At 44.7% G+C, this 25222-nt stretch overlaps 1 protein-coding gene across 28 annotated transcripts in view; it reads left to right on the top strand.

The window, feature by feature from the left end:
* The window catches only part of MAPK8IP3 (mitogen-activated protein kinase 8 interacting protein 3), a 111290-nt gene that overhangs the window by 77077 nt on the left and 8991 nt on the right, over positions 1–25222 (top strand). For 12 of the 28 annotated variants that reach the window (XM_019539900.1, XM_019539885.1, XM_019539883.1 and 9 more), the window contains 15 exons: positions 349–406; positions 1807–1959; positions 5007–5088; positions 8891–9042; positions 9587–9643; positions 10140–10310; positions 11305–11464; positions 12307–12402; positions 14914–15072; positions 16487–16652; positions 18688–18873; positions 22218–22404; positions 23517–23639; positions 23924–24004; positions 24665–24732. In XM_019539900.1, coding sequence (XP_019395445.1) covers positions 349–406; positions 1807–1959; positions 5007–5088; positions 8891–9042; positions 9587–9643; positions 10140–10310; positions 11305–11464; positions 12307–12402; positions 14914–15072; positions 16487–16652; positions 18688–18873; positions 22218–22404; positions 23517–23639; positions 23924–24004; positions 24665–24732 — 1899 coding nt within the window. The remainder of the gene's footprint in view (positions 1–348; positions 407–1806; positions 1960–5006; positions 5089–8890; positions 9043–9586; positions 9644–10139; positions 10311–11304; positions 11465–12306; positions 12403–14913; positions 15073–16486; positions 16653–18687; positions 18874–22217; positions 22405–23516; positions 23640–23923; positions 24005–24664; positions 24733–25222) is intronic. The other 16 variants (XM_019539895.1, XM_019539893.1, XM_019539905.1 and 13 more) reach the window with 8 other exon arrangements.

Raw genomic sequence — 25222 nt, 5'->3', positions numbered from 1 at the left:
ACTGTAAAGAACAGTTGCTGTGTCTGAGGGTTAGAGTAGAAGTCTTAGACCCAGCTTCCCCTAAGCAACTTTAGAAGAGGTATTTCTTTTGCCTATCCCACTCAAGGACGCTTGTGTACATTTGGTTAAGTGGTAAGGTCTGCAGTAGTGTCCTTTATAGAAAAGACACTTGGACATCTCTGCTGCTGTTAGTTCAGCATGAGGTATTCTGCTGTTTGCAGCAGGATGCATAGGTGTAGAACTATCTAATAAAATGTATTTCTCCTGCTAAACATGAGTCAGTCAGCACATCAGGAGGGGTAATTTTTCTGAAGGTGCAAATAAAAAATGCGTGGCCTCTCTTTTCAGGAATGGGCAAAGAAGTGGGGAATCTGCTGTTGGAAAACTCGCAGCTTCTGGAGACCAAGTAAGAAACTTTCATATTCTGAACTGCTTATCTGTTTTTTAAACATCCTCTTATTTTGCAGTAATTCTGGGCCAGAAGTTATGCTTTATTGGCGCTTGCTAATGTCTGGATTGACAAATTATTTATGATGGTGTTAGCCTGTGAAAGAGGTGTTATGTGTCTGAGAGACATTCCTGCCTCTGTTTCTTTTATGCAGATGCTGGATTGAACTCAGCACATCTGCTTATAGGGTCTAAGCCTGCTTGAAGTCCATGGCAGGCTTTGCATTAACTTCAGTGTGAGCTGCATCTGTCCCACAAGTGGTATAAGGGATCGTCAAGATATCATTTGTGACTGCTTAGTTGCAAGATTTACCTTTTGCAATGGGAAAGTGTGTCTCACTAATCTCTTAGAATGTTTTGAATGTGTGGATAGAATAGTGAATAAAAGCAAATCTGTTGATCTAATTGATTTGAACTTTAAAAAGTCTGTGACAAGGTCCTGTAAAAAGGCCATTAAAGAAGCCAAGGAGTCATAGGATGAATGAAAAAATAGTGTCATGGATCAAAAACTGTTGAACCCGTTGTCCCAGGAAGTTGCTTGAGCTAAGAATGTTGGATATCAAAAATATTTGAGCTATCAAAATTTACTGATTAAAAAAAAAATTGGCATGGTATTGGGCTTCATTCTTCAGGTGTTAAACCAATATCTATTAGAGATTACAATTAGACTTATTGGGCGTCTATACATGTGCTGGGGGGGAGGGGGACACATTAATTAAAGCAGCTTTCAGAGGCTCTGAGAGCCACTCTAATTAAAGTGCCTGCAGCATCATGTGTATTATTCAGTGTCTTGCGCTTCAAAATGGTAGCAGAGATGCTTTAACTAAAGCTCATTTGACAAGCTTTCGTTAAAGCACCCCCACTGCCATTTTGAAATGCAGGGACGTTGAATACATGACACGGAGGCTGCTGGAGCTCACTAATTAGCATGCTCCAGCAGACTTGCAGCAGACTATTAATTGAGTTTGCTCTGACGCATGCTAATTAGCACATGTCGGAGCAGAGCTCCATCATGTGTATAGGTGCCCGCTGTGTCTGTGGTTTTGATATACCTTCCTTTGAAGCATGTGGACCTGACCAGTCAGAGACAAGATGATGGGAAGCCCTCAGGTCTGATATGCTATGGCAGCTCCTGTATAACTCCATCACTCCCCCCAACCCTCCCCCACAAAAAACCCCAAAAAACTCCAAACCAAAACAACTCTCCCCCTCTCACCCTCACTGTCACTATTTTTAATTATTTTCCTGAAGCTCTTACTTAGCATCTCCTTGCCTCTGGGTGACTTTTGTCTCAGCTTCCTATTTCAGATAGTTGCTGTGTACGTTCATCTCAGTTTACTGTTCCTTTCACTTTTTAAGAAATGCTTTGAATGTTGTGAAGAATGATTTGATTGCCAAGGTGGATCAGCTGTCTGGAGAGCAGGAAGTGCTGAAGGGGGAGCTTGAAGCAACAAAGCAAGCCAAAGCAAAGATGGAGAACAGAGTCAAGGAACTAGAGGAGGAACTTAAAAGGTGAGAGCCATGCTCACTGCCCCAAACAGCTTCCCAACTTTAGACTGATTCAAAGAAACACCATAGAAAACTCAGTTTATCTGTCAGTTTAATTATTTTCCCTCATGGGGTTTAGTATTGCAATTCAAAAACTTGGTAGACAGTTTGAAAGGAAAAATTCAGGTAGCTTAGATATAAGTAAGTACATTCTTGCAAGCATTGAGTTTAAATGTTTCCTTGAGCTTTTAAAAATAAGAAAATATTTTGTCAGGATTTTAACATTCCCCATCAGTGATTGTAACCAAGCCTCCTTGAACTCCATGCACGTGCATGAGAGCCAGGGTATGGAAATGGCTTGTTACGTGCCCATACACTGGACCATCACTTCCTTAAACCCATGGTCTTTTTCTCCAGAATTTCAGTTTTCACTTTCTTGAAAGAAAGTGAGTCTGTAGAGGTTATAGGTCAGCTTTTTGAAGTTCCCACAACTATGTGCAACCAGTGTGCATAGTTCTGGTTCCCACATCTCAAAAGGGATGTAGTAGAATTAGAAAAGGGTACAGAAAAGATAAGGGTACAGAAAGGGTAATGAAACATCTGCCATACCAGGAGAGAGTAAAAAGGCTGCAACTCTTCAGTTTGGAAAAGAGAAGGTTGCCAGGGGATATAATAGAGGTTTATAAAATCGTAAAGGGGATGGACAGAGTGAATAGGGAACTGTTATTTGCCCGGTCACAGAATGCTAGAACTTGGGACACCCACTGAAATTAGCAGGAGACAGGTTTACAACTAACAAGCAAAAGTACTTTTTTATGTAGTGCACAGTTAACTTACAGAACTCACCACCACAGGAGGTGGTGGAGGCAGGGTATAGCCAGGTTCAGAAAGGGGCCAGACAAATTCAGGGCTCATAGAGCTATTACTGGTTACTAAATAGAATGGCCAGGGATGTATTCTCTGGCACCTCCTAAACCAATAATGGTGGATGCTAAGGTGGGTATGACAGGAGAGAGATCACTCTAGATGTACACTGATCATATGCTGTCCCTCTTAAGCATCCACTGCTGCCATTGTCAGAGGAGACAAGGTCCTCTCAGTTGTCGGAGGGAGACCACTCACTGTGCAACAACTGAATACTGGGGGCAACATATGAAAAAACAGGAACAGGAGCACAGGTCTAAGATTAATAACTGGGGTTTTACGTGGAGAACACCAGCTAGCACCCACTGTTCCTCAAACATATCTAAGGAGCCTGTGGATATTGCCTAGTAAAACTCTTCCCAGAGTTGTGCATGGGAGAGTGAGAGGAAAACGGCACCACAGTCACTCGGGTTATCCCTGGCCAGTGCCTCCTTCCTGGTTTAGTAGATGGAGAGTATGGTCAAAGCCAGAAGGAGATTGACCAGAAGGTCCCAGGACTTAGAGGGGCTTCATATGGGGTGTGCATAAAATAAAAGATGTGGAGAAAAGTACAGCTAGAACCTCAATAGGAGGCTCCTGAGGAGGTGTTATAGGGGCTTCAGCCTGGTGCACTTGAGGTAGACATGTCAGGAATGCTTAGGATCATGAAACCAGTCCAGAGGTTGGACTGGCTGATCGTGTATTGGTGCTTAATTGTGAAGTGCTGCTGTTTCTTTAATAAGCAGTCAAATGGAGGGCTTGAGGTTGGGGGTTTTTTTGGTAATAGCTGCATTTTTTTTCACTCTAGATTGTCTCTCTGTAAAATAGAAACTGACTGGCCCAGTGTTGTGGGGCAGGGATGGTTGATATCTTTGCAATTCTGGGCTGAAAGTAATATCTGAGCCCTTCAAAATATCAGAGATTGAAGAGAAGTGGGGATTTCACTGGTGCAATTGGAGAGAAAAATGTGCTTTCCATAACCTGAAACTATAGTAGGCCTATGTCTTTACTACCGTATCAGTGTTGTTGATGTGGGATAATAGTGTTAGCATCCTCCCTTAGACATATATGTGCTATGAATTTTAAGAGGCTACTTTTTCTTAAGCTAACCCAGGGTGGTATCTCAGGTTATGTGTGTTATTTAATGGTTTCATAATGGTGGGTAGGTAAATCCCAAGACTGTATTGTGACATCTCAGGGCATATTGCAGATCTTATTTTCCTTGGGTATGAATTGGTTACCAAATACAGAATTTAGATTTGTTATATGTATGTATGTCTGTTCATGCACACACTTCCTCACACACATACACTATTTGTTAGTATTTGGTATATATTGTTATAATGCAGGGGTGTTACATTTGTTTCTCCTCTGGGGCTGGATTTAGGCTGTGGGCCTTCACGCAGGCTGGATCCAGAAGTAGCAGCGGCAACCATTGGGGTAACGCAGCTATTGCCTGTCCTCTATTGCTGACATATGTCCCTGTTGGGACAATACATTTTTTTCCATATCTTGCTATGGCCCTTTAGATGATTAAAACTGAAGCATTTTATGTAAAGAACTCTAATGCAGTTTGCTTTATGCTGGGTTTTTGCTTTTCATTGTACCTTTTAAGTGACAAAAGAAAGTTGATTGGTTTCAAAGTTATTTTGGTCAGTTTTCCTTTCTGCAACTTATGCCCGATACTTCAGTGTTGAGGCCAGTACTTCAGTATAACTTTTGCAAAGCTAGCAGAGCAACATTTTAAAGTATGATTTAGCCTTGAACTATAAAATGAAAATGTATGTTATTTTATCAAGCTTTTTTGAACTAGCTCCTAAATTCTGAGTCTAAACTACTAGATATCATCCCTTTGACACATGTGCTTTGTGTGACATGCAATGAAGGAATGTCCCAATTGTACAAAGCCAAGTAAGTACCTTTCTCCACCGTTCATTTTCAGTGGATTTCAGCGATACTTCAGCAATATTTGCAGAGTAAGGTATTAATCAGCTTGAGCAGGAACTTCAGAAGGCCCATGGGGGCTTGGACATATTGCTCACAGTTTCAAAGTGGTGAAAATATGATGTACTTCTTTACACCTCCTTTTCTGTGCAGGTCTCTCAGACCAGCAACATGTACCAGCATGTTACTTGTTGGTTTGTTTAATTTCTTCTTCTGCCTTCTAGGGTGAAATCTGAAGTTATTGTTGCCCGACGAGAACCCAAAGAAGAGGTGGAGGATGTAAGCAGCTATCTCTGTACAGAATTGGTATATTACATTATTCAAATGCCTGTGGGGAGGGGGGTTATATTCTATTTTCTATACTATGTTGTTTGAATGATAACTCTAAGTCCCTGAGACACTCTGCCCTTGATGATGATGATGATGAGGAGGAGGAGGAGGACAAACCTGGCTGACTGCAAGTCCTTCCTGTTGAATGTTGCTAACAGTCAGCCTCCAGCACGTGATTTCTTATGTAGTTGCTTCTTCATGTCAAATCACAACCTGGCAGGGGGCATCACTTCTCAGTGACTAAGCACATCATACCTTCAGTGTACCAGCTGCTTGAGGAGGTGGTTTCAAACATATCACTGTTCAGTGTGTGCTTGTTGCATTTATTTTTATCCCTCTACTCGGATTGCAGTCAAACTGGGCAATCTGGGCTGCTCCTTTCAGTTAAATTCCATTATAATGAGGTGTATCCAGATGAGCTTGTCTGAGGTGGGTCGTAACATTGTAGCCTGAAAGATTTCTATGCAGTGAGCATTGCACAGATCTGAAAACTCCAAGCAGTTCCACAGCAAGAACTGCTTCAATTTGGATAGTTTTGCCTGCTCCAGTGGGGGACAACCTTTTTGGGAGGCCTAACAGATTAGTGTTGCACCCTCCCCAAGTACCACTCCAATCCCTTTCCTCTGCCTGATCTACAGCTCTGGGTGTGGAGCACAGGGCAGGAAGCAGAAAGCAATCTGTGGCTGTGCTTTCAGCTCTCTCCCCTGTGCCTCCTGCCCCATCTCATGCTCTGCTTTCTGCCCTATCTGCTGCTGTGCTTCTTATCCCCTCCCTGATATGCTGCATGCCACACACAGAGGTTGCTCATGACACTTTGCCACAGGTTGGCCATCTCTGGTGTATTCCCAGATTTTGAGATGGAGAATTTTTTTACACTGTTTCTCTAATAAATTCTTTGAACTTTCCAGTGCTGCCTGCTAGGGCTGTGCGAAGTTTTGGTAGTTGATTCAATTTGGAGAAGATTCGGCCCAGTTCAGGGACCAAATCTCTGAATCGAATCAGGAGACCAGTTAAAAGCTCTGAATCAATTCAAAATATCTAAATCAATTCGGAAAAAATTCGGCAATTCAGCCATAGACTAAACAGACAGCTAACCAGTCTGTTGGGGGTGGGAAAGGGGAGAGGGAAAGGGGCATGGGGAAGGGAGGGATTGAGGCTGTGGCTGGGACAAGCTGTCTAGCTGGGGTGGGGGGTGCCGTGCCATGGGATGTGAACTCAGCAGCACTCGGAGCAGGGGCTATGCCGTGCTGCCGCTTGCCCAGCTGGAGGGAAGAGGTGGGCAGAATGTGGGTGCAGCTCGCTCTGGGTGGAATGGGGCAAGCAAAGGGGGCAAGTGGCAGCAGCCCAGAGCCCCTGTTCCCAGTGCTGCCACGCCTGCATCCCATGCCCTGCCATGCTGGCTGGCAAGCAGTGGTAGCACAGAGTCCCTACTCCCAGTGCTGATGCGGGCCCAGAACAGCTGGGAGCAGGGGTTCTGCGCTGCTGCCGCTTGCCAGCCAGTGTGGCAGAGCATGGGATGTGAGTGCAGCAGTGCTGGAAACAAGGGCTCTGCCCTGCTGCCACTTGCACCCTTCCAGCTGGAGCGATCCGTGCCCGTTTCCTGTCCCCCCATGCTGCCAGGGGCTCTGACCTGGGCAAGTGTCAGCAGGTCGGAGCCCCTGCTTCAAGCGCTGCTGCGCCTGTATCTCATGCCCCACTCCCCTCCCTGAATAACATGCCCCACTGCCCTGGCTGGGCAACTTGTCCTAGCCCTAATCCCTCCTTCCCCCACACCTCTTCCCTCCCTCAACCCCAACAGATTTACCAGCTGGAGGCAACCGCCTGTTTAGTCTATGGCTGAATCACTGAAGTGGTACCAAATCTTTCGGGTCTGATTTGGGCGAATCAAATTGGGACAGTGATTCAGATCGCCGAATTGAATCACTGTCCTCTGTATCAGCTGAATCTGAAGCAAATACTTACCACTTTGCATGGGGCTACTGCCATTGCAGGATACCAGACAAAGGCAGACAAATGAAAACTTAGAGGTGCACCGATACATTGGTCTGATATTGGATCAGTACCTATGTGAAGAAAATTTTCTATATTGGATATTGGCCCAATGGGGCCAATAATTTGGCCAGTAAATGCCTGTGCTGTCCACAGCCACACCACAGGATGGAGCAGAGCTGGCAGGATGGAGAGCTGCCTCCAGCTGTTAAGTCAGAAGAGGAGGGGAGAGGGAAGGGGTGTGGGGGCACATCAACGCCCCCAGCGGTGTGGGAGGGGGCAGGGGCAGGCATGGTAGGGAGGTGAGGCTCACGGGGTAGAGGTGGCTTCCACTGCTGCTTGCACTGCAGCGGGGGGTAGGGCCATTTGCCCCCATATCTGTGTGGCACAGAGTGGGCGGCAGCTGTGGAGTGGAACTAGAGCCAGTGCTGCACAGGCTATTCTTGCTGGGGGCCAGGCTCTGGCAGTGCTGGGAGGAGGCTGCAGCCACCCCATATTTCACTGCAGCTCCACTCCCAGCTCCGTGCCACTGCAGCTTTTCCCAGCGCTTGGGGGGGATGCGGGGTGTTCAGTGACAACTAAACCAGACAGTGGCGCAGAGCTGGGAACTGAGCTGCGGTGAAATTTGGGGTGGCTGCAGCCTCTTCCCAGCGCCACCGGAGTCTGCTCTGAGCCCAAAGTGAGTCAAAAAGGAAATGAGCCAGAGAATGTTAGAAGAGAAATGCCACCTGGAAATGTCACCTCTAGCATGACAGGAAAACTGATCTATTTCCTTTCCTACACTGTCATACAGATAGGACATTTTGTTATTACTTTGCAGAAAACAAGGAGACTAATCCGTGGTGTAATTCCATTGATTTAACTGGAGTGATACAAAGGTTTAATTTAGCCTGTAGATTACTGAAATCAGTAAAATTACTGGGAGTTGGAAGGGAGGAACTAGCCAGCTCAAGACCCACTTCTGTGACCTTCAGGGCACCTCACCTGAGGGATATTCATAGGGCAAGAAATACTGCTGAGCCTCAAGACAACTCTCTGGATGCCTCATGAGTTTCCAAAATGCAGTTTTGTATGCACATATTTTGCATTTCCAATGCTTTCTTGTTTCTAATTTCACAGGTAACTACAAAGAACATTGGCTGTTAGGGTTTGAGGGCTGAAGCACTAGAAGCAATTAATATATTTCAGCCTATTAAAAACCTAGTGTCAGGGAGCTTTTTGAACATACATTCCAAACGCTCTATGCCTAGTAAACCATGCAGATTGTTCTACCCTGCCCTTACAAATGCCTTTAGCTCCCTGTCCCTGATAGATCCTTTTAATACATGATTCTGTGTCTGTCCATCCTGATATGCAAGTTATTAGCGCTGGTTAGCTGGGAAATTAACTGCACAAGGAAATTTCAAACTTCCTTTTATGCATGCTGCCAAGTGGTTAGTGGGAGGAACCTCTGTCTTGGAATCCTCCCCAGGGAATCAGCCAGACTCTGAGAGTGAGCAGGTGAGTTCAGTGATGCCAGGTCACTAGAGGAAGGCCATTTTGTCATTTCCCCTCACTGTTTTATCTGCTTAGTGAAAACTAACAGTGCCTCCCACCTACTTCTTCCTAGGTGACAGATGCTGTTACATGGTGCTTAGTGCTTCTTGGGACTAGAACTGCTGCCAGAATTAGAGCTTTTGGGTAGTGGGAGGGATTAAGCAGGACAGGAAGAAAACTAACAAATGGGTGTTTAGTTTCCTGACTTCCCCTGTACTAACATCCATCCCCTTCCATTTCTTGTTGGCTGAAGCAGTGCTCCTCCCCCCTGCAGGACAACATTCCCATAGCCCAACGTCGCCGCTTCACCCGTGTGGAGATGGCCCGTGTCCTGATGGAACGCAATCAATACAAAGAGAGGCTGATGGAGTTACAGGAGGCTGTCAGGTGGACAGAGATGATCAGGTGAGGCCTGAAGTTCCTGAACAACAGTATTTTGGAGCATGTTTGCTGGTGTCTTGCCTTATGATGTGTGGAGCCCGGTTAAAAGAACTAGGTTGTAAGTTATAGAAAATTCGTAGAACTGTAGCTGCTTGTCTCTTGATCCTTAACATCTTCTCTCCTGGTACTATACCTGGGAGGAATCATGGGGAGAAAACAGCCTCTGATTAATGAATCTTTCTGTGGCTGCAGCTGAAACATGAAATAACATTTGAGCCCCTAATCACTGTTGTAGGATTGTGACATTGGTACTGTTGATTGGAATTGGTACCACTTTGAATTGACAGCATTTCAGGTGTCCTGTCATCACTGGTGATGAGTGTTTGTAAACTTCTTTAGTTCTTGCTTTCTTTCGACCCGTGCTGCTGAAATTAATTCTTATTAGAATCCAAGCTGTGCAACTATTCCCTCTTTAGAAACATCCAATTAGATGGCATAAAGTTGGATAAAAGAAGAAACCTTTCCTTGGTATGATGCTGAAATTAACAAGTTTTATGTTTGTCCTCAGAGCTTCCCGGGAGCACCCATCCGTCCAGGAGAAGAAGAAATCTACCATTTGGCAATTGTAAGTTACTTGATCATCTGTGTAGATTAAAATGGAGGGAAATGGTGCTATTGCCATTGTCACTGTCATTTTAAATGCAAGTCTGATGGACTCTGCCACTGGTAGTAAGCAGAGATGGAGCAAAAATGGAATTTCATTGGTCCATGTAAAATGGAAATCCTGGCGTGAACTGCACATGGTTTTGGTTTTACAAAGCCAGTGGAGACTAAAAACATCTGAGAGCAGGTAGATAAAATGGACACACGCATGCATTCACAATCAATTTATGGCCAAGCCGTTGCTCACAAGATATCTGATTCAGTCAGGATTGCCTCCACTGGTGAAACTGAACTTGAACATTCTCCCATCTCTAGAGCTAAAAGCAGGTGCACTCAATCCTGGACAGCTCCATTTAAGGCCTGGAGTACCTCTTCTGGGCTTGTTTCTTGCTGTTTTGAACCTGTGTTGTCTTTCTCCACTTCTCTTTTCATATCTCTCTATTTCTCACCATCCCCAGCTTCAGCCGCCTGTTCAGCTCTTCGTCTAGTCCCCCACCTGCGAAGAGGACTTACCCATCAGTGAACATCCATTATAAGTCTCCAACAGCAGCTGGGTTTAGTCAGCGTCGCAGCCACACCATGTGCCAGATCTCCTCTGGCAGCCGTACCCTTGAGTTCTTCCCTGAAGAGTGAGTCACCTGCTATGCACAAAGCCTGAACCTGCTGCTGTTCAGCCACACAGAAATAAAATTATTTTAAAATGGTCTTTTTTTTCAGCAGACAGTAGCTTAAATGTGTCAAACAGAATCAATTCCATGGAAGAATTGTTCTTCTGCCTGTTTTTCTTTTTTGTTAAGGAAGACGTATATGTTGAGGAGCATTTTTGTTTTTTGTTTTGTTTGTCTCTTTGTTTGCTAATATTGTTTGTACATGATAAAAAACCTGTTGAGAGTTAACAGTGTTGTTCAAATAACCATTGTTAATTGTAAAATATGGCTTAATAGTCCCAGGGTAAGAGTAACCAGAGTTACTCCATCAGTCAGTAAAATTTCTCCAGATTTATGCTAGTTCAGGTCGTAGTTCAGGCCTTTGCAAACTCAATAGTGTGCAGGTTTAAGGGAGACCTGTACAAGGGGAGACTGGCAAAATTGCCACCCTGAGATTCATAGCATCAAGGGTGGTGATGTTCTTGGCTTCTGAGATATGGAGATGCATCCCCTTGCTGTTGTTCCCTTCTGCAGTTTCAGAATAGACAGCTAATCTTCCCAGCAAGCAAATCCAGAAGACATTATGCTGGTGAGACCAATAAACAGTTGATTGGAAGGAAAGAGGGAAGGATTTGGAATGCCTTCATGCTAAAGTCATGGGGTCAGCAAAAACGCAGGAGCTGCCCACTCGGATAATCCTTTGGTCTCCTAGGAACATTCTCCTAGACAGTTGATCCTCCTTCTCTGAAGAACTGCAGAAATGTTCCCAAGGAGATGACAAGGGCTCACCATGCTACAACAGGTGGAATGGAAGGGAGCTAGACATTGGGACTTTCCTGGGTTCAGTTCTCAACAGGATTTTTATCTCTCTAATTCCTTGCATCTATTTCCTGCTTTGTGTTCTGTGACTTTTGACTAACTTTTCTTCTGCCTGCGCTTCTGCTCCTTGACCTTCTGCCTCTGTTTTTAACCATAGATTGAGAAGTAACACTGTTGCTTCTCTCCTCAGTGACTGTACATCATCCGCACGTCGCGAACAAAAACGCGAGCAGTACCGCCAGGTCCGGGAACATGTGCGGAATGATGATGGTCGCTTACAGGCATGTGGGTGGAGCCTTCCTGCCAAGTACAAGCAGGTAGGCACATTTGCAGAGGAGGTACAACAGGTGATCACAGTCCCAAGTGAAACCAGTGAAGACCACACTTTCCCATCGGTAAATACACTTTTTATTGGTTCAGTATGTGGATTACAAGCGCGCACAGATTTGTAGGCTGAAGTGAAATTCATCCATTGTATATGTCAATCGAAGTGAAAAGAGGCAGTATTCTCTTACTTAGAAGTATTTGGAAGGACTCAATCTGGAAGCAGAAATAATTCAACTTCCTCTTCTAAAGTCTATTTATTTATTTATTCAAATGAAAATAAAGAAAAGCTCCCACTCACAGACTCCAAAACCTGCCAGTTATCAAGCAGTACCAATCACAGACTAAAATGCAATCAGCTCCCCTTTCTACCCAGTAGCAGCACAAGGTGAAATGCCCTCAGCAGAGCATAACGATCTGCACCATGCCCTACCTACTTCTGGTTAAAGGTCAGCTGAAAGAAATAGGCTCTGCATCATGCCCTGAATGTGGGTGAATCTCCCGTGGTCGTTTCAGACTAGTGGGTTGTGTCTTGTGCTCCATGCCCTGTCAGCCATGCCTTCATGTCACATCAAGGGGGACCTAGCATCAGTGCCTCTGCTAACTGTAACCATGGCAATAAGAAATGGTGAAGAGGTGATCTTTCAGGTACTCTTATCCCAAGAAATTAGAGGTTCCATTCTACATAAGAAGTGAGACAAAGTATATGCAGGCTTTGGCAGTGAGTAAATACAAGGCTGATGCTTTCCATTGCACCTTGATGGCTGCATTTGTGTTCTTATAACCTAGCATATAATGATGTCACACTCTTCTCCTGTCTGTTCTTCTCCCATAGTTGAGTCCCAATGGTGGCCAGGAAGACACTCGAATGAAAAATGTCCCAGTTCCTGTGTACTGTCGCCCACTGGTAGAAAAGGACCCCACCATGAAGGTAAACACTTAGTTACATGTTTCTTCCTACCATTCTGATTACAAAAGGTCCAAACCGTGCGTTGTTACTAAGATACACAGACAATTTTTATTCATTTAAATTTTTTGATGTGGCCAGCTGTTCAGAGTAACCCTTAATTCAGAAGACTCCTTCTGCTTGCTTTTGAAAATGATTTATTTCTAATGTGTGTAGGAAAACAGCACATCTCTTTATATGGGCATAATTCCCAGCTGATTCTGGTTGCCAAGAGACAGTCCTCTAGTTCAATTTTAGATCTTTTGCTTCTTTTCAAAAATGAATTACGCAGTGCTGGCAATCACCTGAACTTCATAAAGCCCTTCTCACAAAGAAGCCTTAGAGTGTCATACAGTGAAATGATATAAAAAAAATAAAGTGGGTTAGAACAACTTAAGGCTCATATAAATATAGTTCTTCAGCCTTATTTTGCATGCAATCCCTAAGAGTTGCCAAAATTAGCTACTGTGTAAGCTGAAGGACCTCAGTGCAGTTGTGCCTGCTTTTACAAGGATTGAAAACGATCTGTCACGTGGAGTTGCATTTGGCAGTAGATGGCGTAACTTCAAGTCTATGCAGGTGACAGGTTATCACGAGAGTTCTGTACTGTGATGATTAGTCTGTCACTCAGACAGATTCTTCCCTTACCTCTCTTGTTTGGACTCTTATTGTTTGGATAGTATTCCCAGTTGATTTTGCAACTGCAACTTAGCATTAAGTGGAAAAAACTCTCACAATGATGCTGAGTTTAGGAGAGTGGCAGTGATCTCTCATCAGTGTTCGTGCTTGATATGTTTTCTCTTGAGAGTTTTGATGGATTTGGGTATATTATCCCACCCCTCACAGCCTCATAAACAGTAATGGAAATTGTCTCTAGTGAAATGGGTTGTTTCTATTGCAGGGAAAAAATGACAACTCTGTTCAAGCCTGCAAGAAGCCTTGTTCTTAGGGGCCATTTTGGCATTTGTTTTGCATACATATCCTAAATAAGCAACAAAAGTATGCTTTGTCTATGTGTGTACTGTAGCATCAGGCTCTAAAAGCCTTGTTTCCAATTGTGGACTGTATTGCTGATTTTCTGTGGCTGTTTAAGTGTTGTTATTAAAACAATTAATTGATTTTGTAGTGATTTCTATGTAAGCAGCCTGGTTCAGTATCATTTATTTGCACTGATTTTTTAAAAATTAATAAGTATTGGTAAGGTGGCTATTGTTACCTGTAGATGTAATATCAGTATAGTAGGGAGCAAATCTTACTGCATTATTTTCTGACAAACTAGTTGGCATGTGAAGGTTGCTGGTTCAGAAACCACGTTGTCAAAATGAGTTCATTGAAGCAATCTCTAAGCTTGAAAGGAGATTTTCAAAAAATTCAAGCACATAAAATTGATTTGTACAAGCTGTTCTTGGTAATTGTGTGCTCAAATGCTCCTGTATAGGCATTTGTGCATTATATTACCTTATTTGCCTATGAAATGGTGTTAATTGTGCATGCACTTTGTGTTTGCAGTTGTAGACTTAGCCTGCTTGGAGATCTAGCCCTAAATGTTTATATGAATATACTAACTCCGATTCCCTGCTTCGTGGGTAATCCTAGTAATATTGCTGTAGGGAAAGTACATTAGACTATAACTTTATAGGGAAAATGAACAGCCCTTATCTTTTTCACTTTCCAACCTGTATCTGGGTATATTACTGAGAGGGAAATGTTGGCCAAACCACTTAGGAATGTCCCTTTATTTCTCCTGTTTGAAATGCTGTGGATTGGGGTCTCCAACTTACTCTTCTGGAATTGCTAGAGATAGGTGGAAGGGACCTGGATTTATCATTTATTCAAAGTCTGAACTAATATCTACTGGTTTTCCTGAGGAGAGGAGAGGTTACTGAGCAGTCCTGTCTGCTGATTAACTTTTCAGCCTCAATCCTCCCCCTGTGTCACTGATCACGTGCCTCTGCAGTCAATGAACAGCCAAAGTATAGTAGAGTTTGTTTTGTCTTAATACTGGTTACTCTGTCCCAAATCAATCTCGAGTGAGGTGGTTGTCAAGAGTGGTTAGCAAATATGGAGCCTATCCTCTTTGACCCCCTGTTGATATTAGTTAGGGAAATCTTTCCTAATGCCCATCAGCTAATAACAGCTGCCTCCTGCTTCTTCACCTGAGAGCATTTGGGAGCACTTCCACTGCAGTGCTGTGGTCCTTTCACAAGCTCAGTTTAATGCATCATCCAACTTATACCTTATTCCCTTTTTTTTGCTAAGTGTATCTGTTAAGTTGCCTCTATGGAGATGTAGTGATTTCTATTAGGCAATAGATTTAATCTTTCCTTTCTCATCCAAATCTAAGTGTGGCTTCTGCTAGAAGTTAGCAGATCTAGCTTTTCTCTCGTAAGTACTGGCAACTGTTAGGTCTGTGTAGAGAATGTTCTGCAGGACTACTTGAATCGTGTAAGATTTGCTAATAATTAGTCTACTAAAATGCTTGCTTTGGTTGTTTAGTTGTGGTGTGCAGCAGGAGTCAACCTGATGGGGTGGAAGCCTTTTGAACAGGAGTCTGGGAATGGACAGAAGCTGGAACCTGGACGTGATCCCCTCACCTGTGATCGGGAAGTGGAAGGAGAAAACAAGAGTAACCACACATCTCCAGAAAAGAAAAAGGTCAGAAAAGGGAGCCTTAGATTTTGCTGTCTTTGTATTTCTTAGTCCTGTCCCTTTTTGGCTCTCATCTACAATAGGATCTGAATTATGCTCTGACATGTCTTGACTCTGTCTGTGTAGTCTTCCTTCTTTTAGCAGTGTTTTATGCAGCAAGGTTAATTAACAAGGATTAATGCTATTCTCAGCTCAGTCAGTGTCTCCTGTGTGGTCTTGGATAACCTGGCCAAGCAGTCACCTTTTTCTCCTGTCATGTGCTTGAAGATCCACAGATGTGAAATGCTTCATAGGAACACAGTTATAATTTGATAATGATGATGATGATGCTGCATTATTTCATCATCCTTATATTGCATCTACATCTGTCATGACTGCATCACATTGGTGGCTCCCAGTTATCCTGCAATTGATTAATACACCCAGATCTTTCTCTTCCTCATTATTGCTTCTTTTGTAATACAGAAGCCTTGCTGTCCAGCTGTCAGAGAGGCACTCAGTAGAGGTACGCAACATAGTGGCTCATTTCAGTCAGCTTTCCAGTGAAGACATTTCAGTAGCTGTAAGGATGGGAGAGACTAGAACCAGTGATGACTCTGATTTTGTAATTTATAACAAGTGAAAGTGCAGCAGAGCTATAGGTTGCTCTGTAATTGTAGCTCCTCTCTGTTCCCAGGTCTTATAAAAGTAGGATGTCTCAGATGCCCTGGGAAGAAGAATAAGATGGTAATTAAGTGGTTTTCACTCTCCAGTCTCTCTGACTCCCAGTTATGTTGTGAGCTAAGAAGTATGTTTATTGTGTAGTGGGCTATTAGGTTCATTCCCTGCCCTGTTTTACTAGGCAAGAAAGATTTTTCTGGAATGAGCCGTTGCTGCTTCTAAACAGCTTGTTCGGCTTCTTTTCAGAGTGTAAACCTAGGGAGGCATTCAGCCCATTTTATTGCTGTTGGAATTCAGCCAGAGGGCACTCATGGCTGTTCTATGACAATTGTGTCTAGGGAGCTGTACTGGATTTTAATGACAGGTTGGTTATGATAATAGGAGATAGCTTCTTGCTTCTGCTGACAGTTCAGGTGCAGCGTAGGTTGTCAGCCACTGTAAGTTGTTCCTGTCTGCTAGCTATTTAGTGTCCTAGATTAACTGAATTCCCAGTACTATTAATTGGGAGATTCAGCAGAGAGACCAAGAATCATCTCCCCTTCTCTCAAATGGGTGATCTCTCTGGGCCTGGGTTGAAGATCCTAGGAGGAAGTGTGGAGCAAGCTTACATTTCTGTAGTTCATTTTTATGTATCTTCACTTACTAATGAAAAGCTTTTGCTCTCATTGGTCTGCTCACATGATAAATATTGTCAGAACTTGGTTGACTAGCTGAAATCCAGGCAACACCTGTCCTCACCACACATTTTGCTCTCCTGCAGGCTAAGGAGTTGCATGAGATGGATGCCACATCCAGCCGAGTATGGATTCTCACAAGTACCCTGTCTACAAGTAAAGTAGTGATCATTGATGCCAATCAGCCAGGCACAGTGGTGGACCAGTTTACTGTCTGCAATGCCCATGTGCTCTGCATTTCCAGCATCCCTGGTAAGTGCAGCCAAGGCATTGTTTCAAGCTTGGACAGACTAATCGGTTTTATTCCATGGCTGACAAGTGGTAGCTGCCTTGTTATGTAATTGTTTCCAGAGTTGTTAACAGAGCCATCCCTAGGGGTGTGGCCAGAGCAAGTCGAGTGGGGGGACAGGGGAACAGCTGGAGCTGGCAGCGCTCGTGGCAGCAGTGCATGACAGCCACAGTGGGGCCTATACGGCACTGACCACAGGGCCCCCCAAAGCACAGGGTCCGGCACCCCAGGCAATTGCCGCAATTCACCCCTCCCTAGGGATGGCCGTGGTTGTTAACCAGTATTTTGCCTCCATGTAGGACCAGACTGTGGAGATGTTACTTATATTGATGAGTACTTGCACACACAGGTAGTTCCTTTATTTTCCATAGAACTACTTACGTGAGGAAGGGCTCACCTGGCCTTGGTAGTGGAGACAGGCCGGGACACTCTCCATGGTCCTGGAATGGTGCCACAGTGTCTTTGTCAGGGTTAGGCAACCCCTGGCATGCATACCAAGTAGGAGCATGCGGGGACGTTTTTCCTGGCACTCCTGGAGGTGTGCCAAAGAAAATGTTTACAGATATTTTTTAAGTTGCTGCTCAGGGCTCCCTTGAGCAGCAACAGCTCCCAACGCTGTGGCAGGGACTGGGGGTGGAGTCAGGAAAGCACAGGCAGGGGCACAGGGACACTGCCTGTGTTCTGCTGACCTTTCTCCCATGTCTGTGGTAGTGCATGGGGGAGCCCGCAAAGCTAAAGGAGCTGCTGTGCACTCCACTCTCACTGATTTTTGCAGGTTCTCCACACTGCCCCCACCAACCTCTTCTGCTGGCTCCTGATGTGCGCAAAGGCAAAAACTAGTTTTCTGCTGATCAGCAACAAAAAGTGGGGCTGCCAGTTCCCTTGACCAATCAGCAATGAGCAGTAAAAACAGTGCCATATTTTAAACTGCAGTTTTTTTCTCTCTGTGGATGAGGAGTGAGGGTGAGCAGCAGGGCCCCTCTGCCAATCGGGGAGGGGGGGTGCACACAGGGTAACCTTCAAGATTAAAGGTGCTGCTGCACAGCCCACTCCCTTTGTTGATTTGGTAGTTCCTTAATCTGGGGTGGTGCTAGGGGAGCTTGGGGGGCTATAGCCACCCCAAAATTCACCCTAGCTTCCCTGTAGCCACCCCTCCCAGTGCTGCCTCTCCTCACCAGGCCCCTGCCGCCTGCCCTGTACAGCTGAACCTACCCTGCTTCTGCTCACGGCACAGCCCCACTGAGAAGAGCTTGGTCCTGCCCATGTCCCTAATCAAGGGGAACTCTTGGGGGGGGGTACATGCCTCCTGTGGCCCCCCCTAATTTCTGCCAAAGTCGCTGGCAGGGGCCCAAGCAGCTTACAGTGCACTGCTGGCCAGGCCTGGGTCTGGTGCTTTGGCAAACAGCCTGAGCCCAGCCATCATGCCATGCAGGAAAGCTTCCCCTGGTGCCGCCTCTGTACCTTCCTGCCTGCATTGTTCACCCGCATGCCTGCATTGCTGGTGGGGGTGGGGGCAGCCAGGCTCTGATGGCTGCTTCTTATCGTTTCTTTCTTCTCTTTCCCTTCCCTCCTCTTTCTTTTCCTTTCTTTCCCTCTCCTCTCTCTTTCTTTTCCCCCTCTGCCTCTCTTCCCTCTTCTTTCCTTTTATCTCTCCCTGTCCTCTTTTCCTTCACTCCTCTTTTTCTTTTTCTCTCATCACAACATGATTAGCAAAAAAGAATACAAAACAACAAGTTGTATTTATTGTCAACAGGTTTCGAATTTATAGAAAACTAGGTATTTACTGTAAGAAAAAATGATTATTAACTATATTAATATGCAGCATGTTCCTGCCATGTACCCCCAACCCCTGTTTTGTTTTTCTGGCATGCCAGCACTCTGGCACCTTACAAGGTAGACATTGCAGGTTTTTCGGCACTCCAGTCAAAAACGTTGCCTACCCCTGGTCTAAATTGATAGTGTGACGTACTTATAGGAGAATCTCTTGTTTTGCCTTAGCGGCCAATGACAGTGACTACCCCCCAGGTGAGATCTTTCTGGAGGGTGATGTGAATCCAGAAGAGTCATCTGGAACAGATGGCGTCCTTGCGGGAATCACTCTGGTGGGTTGTGCAACCCGGTGCAACGTGCCACGCAGCAACTGTTCTTCCCGGGGTGACACACCTGTGCTGGATAAGGGACAAAGTAAGTCTTGGGACCCCAAAGCTCATGACAAGCTGCCTGTTAATAAGGCATGCATGTTATTCCCCTTTGTGGGCTGAAGACCTCAGGAAAACCCAAGATGTCTGTTAGTCTGTTGTAGGCCCAGCATACCTTGGCTATCCCCTTTGCTTACACTGATCTAAGTTATTCTCATCCTCTTCATTGGGAATGATCTAGGTCACACAGCCGAGCAAGGACCTAACATGACAGATCTTTTAAACAGGGGTATGTATTTGCTCAGTCACTGTTACTACTCTTCCTATCATTGTCTCCTCCAAATCTGTCTTTCTATTAACTAAGGTGTTGAGCTGACAGAAGAAGCCAGTGTTAGAAGACTTTTCTTACTTGGAGAGTCTCTGACATCCTACCAGTAACAGACAGAATCTCATTTTTAAAATACCATCAGTCTGCTCCCATACACTGCTGTCTATACAGGCTTCCAAGGAGATACCAGAATCATAGGAAAATTAGGCTTGGAAAGAACCTCAGGAGGTCATCTAGTACAACCTGCTGCTCAAAGCAGAACTATCCCCAACTAGATAATTCCAGCAAGGGCTTTGCTGAGCTGGGTCTTAACTTCCAAGGATGGAAATTCTATCACCTCCGTAAGTAACTAGGAGGGTGCTTCACCACGCTCCTAGTGGTAGTTTTTCTTATATCCAACTTGAATTTCCACTGTAGCAACTTGAAACCATTGCTCCTTATTCTGTCATCTGCCACCACTGAGACTAGTCTAGCTCCGTTCTCATTGGAACCACCCTTCAGGTAGTTAAAGGCTGCTATCAAATCCCTCCTCAGTCTTCTCATCTGCAGACTAAATAAGCCCAGTTCTCTCAGCTTCTCCTCACAAGTCATGTGTCCCAGCTCCCTAACTATTTTTGTTGCCCTCTGCTGGACTCTCTCCAGCTTATCCACATCCTTCCTGTAGAGGGGGGCCCAAAACTGGACACAGTACTTGAGGTGTGGCCTCACTGATGTCAAATAGAGGGGAATAATCACTTCCCTTGATCTGCTGGCAACAATCCTACTAATGCAGTCCAGTATACTGTTAGCCTCCTTGGCAACAAGAACATACTGTTGAGCCATGTCTACTTTATTGTCCACTGTATTCTCCAAATCCTTTTCTTCAGAGCTGCTACTTAACCAGTTGGTCCCAAGCTTGTAGTGGTGCAGGGGATTTTTCTGTCCTAAGTGCAGGACTTTGCACTTGTCCTTGTTGAACCCCATGAGATTTCTTTTGGCCCAATTCTCCATTTGTCGAGGTCACTTTGAATCCCAACCCTACCCTCCAGCGTATCTACTACTCCCCCCAACTTGGTGTCATCCACAAACTTGCTGAGGGTGCATTCCATCCTATCTTTTAGATTGTTAATAAAGATATTGAACAAAACTGGCCCCAGGACCACCTCTGGGGCACTTCATTTGATACTAGCTGCCAAATAGACCTTGAGCCATTGGTCACTACCCATTGAGTCTGATGATCCAGCCAGTTTTCTACCTACCGTATAGTTCATTCATCTAACCCATACTTCCTTAGCTTGCTTTCAAGAATGCTGCAGAAGACCATATCAAAAGCCTTGCTAAAATCAAGGTATATTGTGTCCACTGCTTTCCCCACATCCACAGAGCTAGTTGTCTCATCATAGAAGGCAATCAGCCTGGTAAGGCATGACTTGCCTTTGGTGAATCCATGCTGACTCTTCCTAATCAGTTTCTTCTCCTCAAATTGCTTGGAAATGGATTCCTTGAGGACCTGCTGCATGATTTTTCCAGGGACTGAGGTGAGGCTGACTGGTCTGTAGTTCCCTGGATCCTCCTTCTTCCATTTCTTAAAGATGGACACTATATTTGCCCTTTTCCAATTGTCTGGGACCTCCCCTGATCACCACAAGTTTTCAAAGATAATGACCAGCAGCTCTGGAGTCCCTCAGCACCCTTGGATGCATTGCATCCAGCCCTATGGACTTGTACATGTCCCACTTTTCTAAATAGTCCTTAACCTGTTCTTTCACCACAGTTGGCTGCTCCCCTCCTCCCCAAACTATGCTGCCCAGTGCAGACTGGAGGCTGACCTTGCCTGTGAAGACCAAGGTAATCAAGGCATTGAGTCCTTCAGCCTTTTCCTCATGATCTGTCACTAGGTTGCCTCCTGCATTCAGTATGGCAACCACACTTTCCCTGACCTTCCTCTTGTTGCTGACATACTTGTAGAAACCCTTCATTACCCTTTACATGCCTTGCTAGCTGCAACTACAATTATGCTTTGGCTTCCTGATTTCATCCCTGCATGCTCAAGCAATATTCTTATATTCCTGTATAGTCATCTGTCCAAACTTCCACTTCTTGTAAGCTTCCTTTTTTGTGTTTGAGTTCACTGAAGAGTTCTTTGCTAAGCCAAGCTGCTCACCTGCCATATTTGCTCTTCTTCCAGCACATCACAATGGTTTGTTCTTATGCCCTAAGTAAGGTTTCTTTAAAATACAATCAGCTCCCCTGGACTCCTCTCCCCCTCAGACTGGCCTCCCAGGGGATCCTCCCCATCAGTTCCCTGAGAGAGTCAAAGTCTGCTTTTCTAAAGTCCAGGTCCATACTCTGCTGCTCTCCTTCCTTCCTTTTGTCAGGATCCTGAATTTGGATTATCTCGTGGTTACTGCTGCCCAAATTGTCATCTACTCCTACATTCCCCACCAATTCTTCCTTGTTTTTAGCAGCTGGTCAAGAAGAGCACACCCCCTAGATGGCTTCTTCAACACTTATACGAGGAAGTTGTCCCCAGAGCTCTCTAAAAACTTCCTGGATTGTCCGAGCACTGCTGTTTTGCCCTCCTGGCAGGTGTCAGGGTGATTGAAGCCCCCCATGAGAACCAAGGCCTGGAAACTTCCATTAGTTATCTGAAGAAAGCCTTATCCACCTCATCCTCCTGGTCTGATGAGCTATAGCAGACCTCCACCACGACATCACCCTTGTTGCTGTCTCCTCTAACCTTAACCCAGGGACTTTCAACAGGCCTGTCTCCAGTTTCATACTGGAGCTCTGAGCAATCATACAACTCTTTTACATACAGTGCAACTTCTCTTTTTCTCCCCTGCCTGTCCTTCTTGAACCATTTGTATCCATCTGTGACAGTTCTCCAGTCATGTGAGCTCTCACCAAGCCTCTGTTATTCTAGTCATGTCATAGTTCTTTGACTGTGCAATTACTTCCAATTCTTCCTGCTTAATACTGAAAGATTTGGAAGAATAATCTGAAGATCAGAAGCATATTCTATAAACAGATCCCTTTGTCTAATTTTTCCATCCAGCTTACAGTGTATTCCTCTTCCATAGGTGAGGTGGCTGCAGTCAGCAATGGGAAAATCAATCAGTCCCAGTCCACAGAAGAGGCAACAGAAGCTACAGAAGTACCAGAGAATGGTGCAAGTGAAACAGAATCAGTCCAAGTCCGGCCTGGTCCACTTACAGAACATGTTTTTACAGATCCAGCTCCAACTCAGGCACCTGGGAGGCAGAACAGGTAGGCTGTTGTGCTAGTACGGTTGTCCATCAGCACCGATGAGAGCAAATGAATGAGTCCAGCCTGTTTTTTGAGGGGAAAGTCAAACTCTTACCACCTTCATACCAACACTGTATAAACAGAGGGGCTGGTAGGGTAGAGGGGCAGGAATCAAATTAAACAAACATGGTTCTTCCAGTAGCAGACTGTTTCAGGCTGTTTCAGAGCAAATATTTGATCTAATGAGGAATAAGACCTGCTGTCAAGAGGAATACCCCCAGAGAATGCATGCACTTAAAGCTTTTATCTGAGGATCTTATGGACTCTTACATGTGGTGATGAGTGGTCATTCTAGTAATACCTTTAACAAGGAGGATGCTATACAAATATCAGAGAAGGCATGGAGTCTTTCAGAGGTCTTATACAGAAAGGGTTGAGAACCACTGCTCTATGAGGACCCATTTGTAAACTTTGGTCAGTCCCAACCCAGTGCCCCTCACTCCCGACCTGCTGCCCTCCCACCCCCAGGCTCCAGCCCCGCAGTGTATGGGTCATGGGGGGCCCCAAGTAGCCCTTTCCAGGCTGGAACTCTGCCAGCCTGCAAAGGAAAAGCCATGGTTTCCCATGTTTTTCTCCTTTAAAGGAGAATCCATTCTTAAAGTTTGTTTGTGAACCTTTCTTATATTCTTGTGAGCCACTTTTGGGTTGCAACCCACGGTTTGAGAAACATTGTTATAGAGCAATCGAGGCCAATATAGTGAGCATGTAAACCAAGAACGTGCCATGTGGCCAGATGACAGACTAGCTGGAGAGGCAAAGCAAAAAGCTTTTCTTTAGTCCATATTTTTAAAGGAAATGAACAGGAAAAATCCTCAGTAACTTTGAAGGAAGGGTGTTCCCACTCAACAAGATTAAAATTTTAAAGATAATTTACAAATGTAGGAATCAAACAGTTATAGAGCAGTTGATAAATAAAGGTACTTTAAGGCAGAGACTGCATCTGCCTCTGTGCTGCTATTAGATAACTACTGATAAGGGAGCCCCCTACAGAGGATATCAGTCCATGTACATGAGACCTGAGATCTGCCCTCTGATGAGATTTGAGATTGTGAGGGTTGTTTTTGTTCTTGCAGTGAGAATGGGCAGCAGAAGTCAGAATCCAGCACAACGCTCCCAGAGCAGGAAGCAAACGGTGATGCTTCTGGAACCTGTACCAGTGCTGCACCCACCATGTGGCTTGGAGCACAAAATGGCTGGTAGGTTTGTCTCGAGCCAGCAGAACCTTCTTTGTTACCTATTGTCCCAAACAGGTAGCCTCCAGGTCCCAATACTTTAATGTTTATAGACTGTCTTCACTATGCACCCCTGAAATGCTGGTTAATTTTGAGCTCTTGGTTTGTTATAGTTGGAGCAGTTCAGCCAACCATGCTTTACAAATTGCTTTAATGTTACAATGAAAGACTCACACATGACCTTGCAGTGCAGTTTTTGTTGCCTGACAACCTTCCTGCTAACCAGACTTGCTTTCTCCTTCCCACAGGCTATATGTGCACTCAGCAGTCTCCAACTGGAAGAAGTGCCTGCACTCAATAAAGCTGAAGGACTCTGTGCTGAGCCTGGTGTAAGTTTCCATCCTGAGTCACAGGCAGGAAACCAGGAGACTCATCACATGATTGATCTTTCTTTGTTGTTGATTGGGGGTTGCTTGCCAGTCCATCTTTTTCCTTGTCTTAGTAAGTGCACTGGTCTGTGGGGAAGATTTCTGAAACAACTTCCTGCTCCTTGATTCATTTAGAAAGACTCATAATGAGCTGCTTTCTTTTCTAGTTGCAGGATTGGCAGCATCTGATCACTAGTGTACTGGATAAAAATCAATTGGGGAGAGGGGAGAGGAGAAACAACGGAATTGTCTTATCACATTAGTGTAAATCAAGTGGAACTCCCCTGAGATCAGTGGAGTTATTTAGTGTTAAACCAGTGGAAAGGAGAGGTGAAACTCAGCAGGAGACTGGTAAACTCTATGCTAGTTGAAATGTAGTGCTGCCACCCAAAAAGTAAATATATATGTGACCCTCAGATACCTGCAGAATGGCTGTGGCAAGTGCTGGATGCAGCAGGAATTGTTTGTAGAAAATAATTTGTAACCAGGAGAGGAAGAGAGTCTCTTACCCTGATATAATAGATCATGACTGCATCGCAGCCTGGTAGAAGTTCCAGGAAGGCCTGGGAATTAGTTATTCCTGCTAGACTTTCAAATGTGCTGTCTTCTCACTGGTTTCAGGCATGTGAAAGGACGGGTTCTCGTTGCTCTGGCTGACGGAACACTAGCCATATTCCACCGAGGAGAAGGTAAAACTCAAAGTAGTCAGGAATGAACTAGTCAACTCCAGAGCAGAAGCGAAGTCTGTGGACGCAGATTAAGCATATCACTGCTGGGCTTAAAAAGAAAGGGTACCAAATTACTAGAATGTGAATACTTTCTTAAAATGCACAGCTACTACCAAGATAGTGTCTTTGTACTCAAAAGGGTAGTTTTTGCTTCCTTCTAGATTTTCTTGTTACATGGGAGCTCACGCTGGGGATCTTGTAGCTGGTTGCCTTGAGTGAGTCAAGTTTTTAGAGCTAGAACTTTTCAATGTACTCTCTGTTGGTAATCAGAGTGACAAAGTCCCTGGAACAGACTGAAGTGGAGAGAGTGCTGCTTGTATAGGCTCTATTTTTTAACTTCTGCTAGGGTGAGCTTTGGATTGAATATGATTATTTAACAACCAAAATGTCCACATCCTAGATGTAATAATGCTCCCTGATGTAGAGGTAGTATGTTTGCAAAGTAGTTTGA

The sequence above is a fragment of the Crocodylus porosus genome, unplaced genomic scaffold, assembly GCF_001723895.1.
Source record: "Crocodylus porosus isolate Cpor-Errol unplaced genomic scaffold, CroPor_comp1, whole genome shotgun sequence".
NCBI lineage: Eukaryota > Metazoa > Chordata > Crocodylia > Crocodylidae > Crocodylus > Crocodylus porosus.
This window is presented reverse-complemented; position numbering and strand designations above follow the sequence as displayed.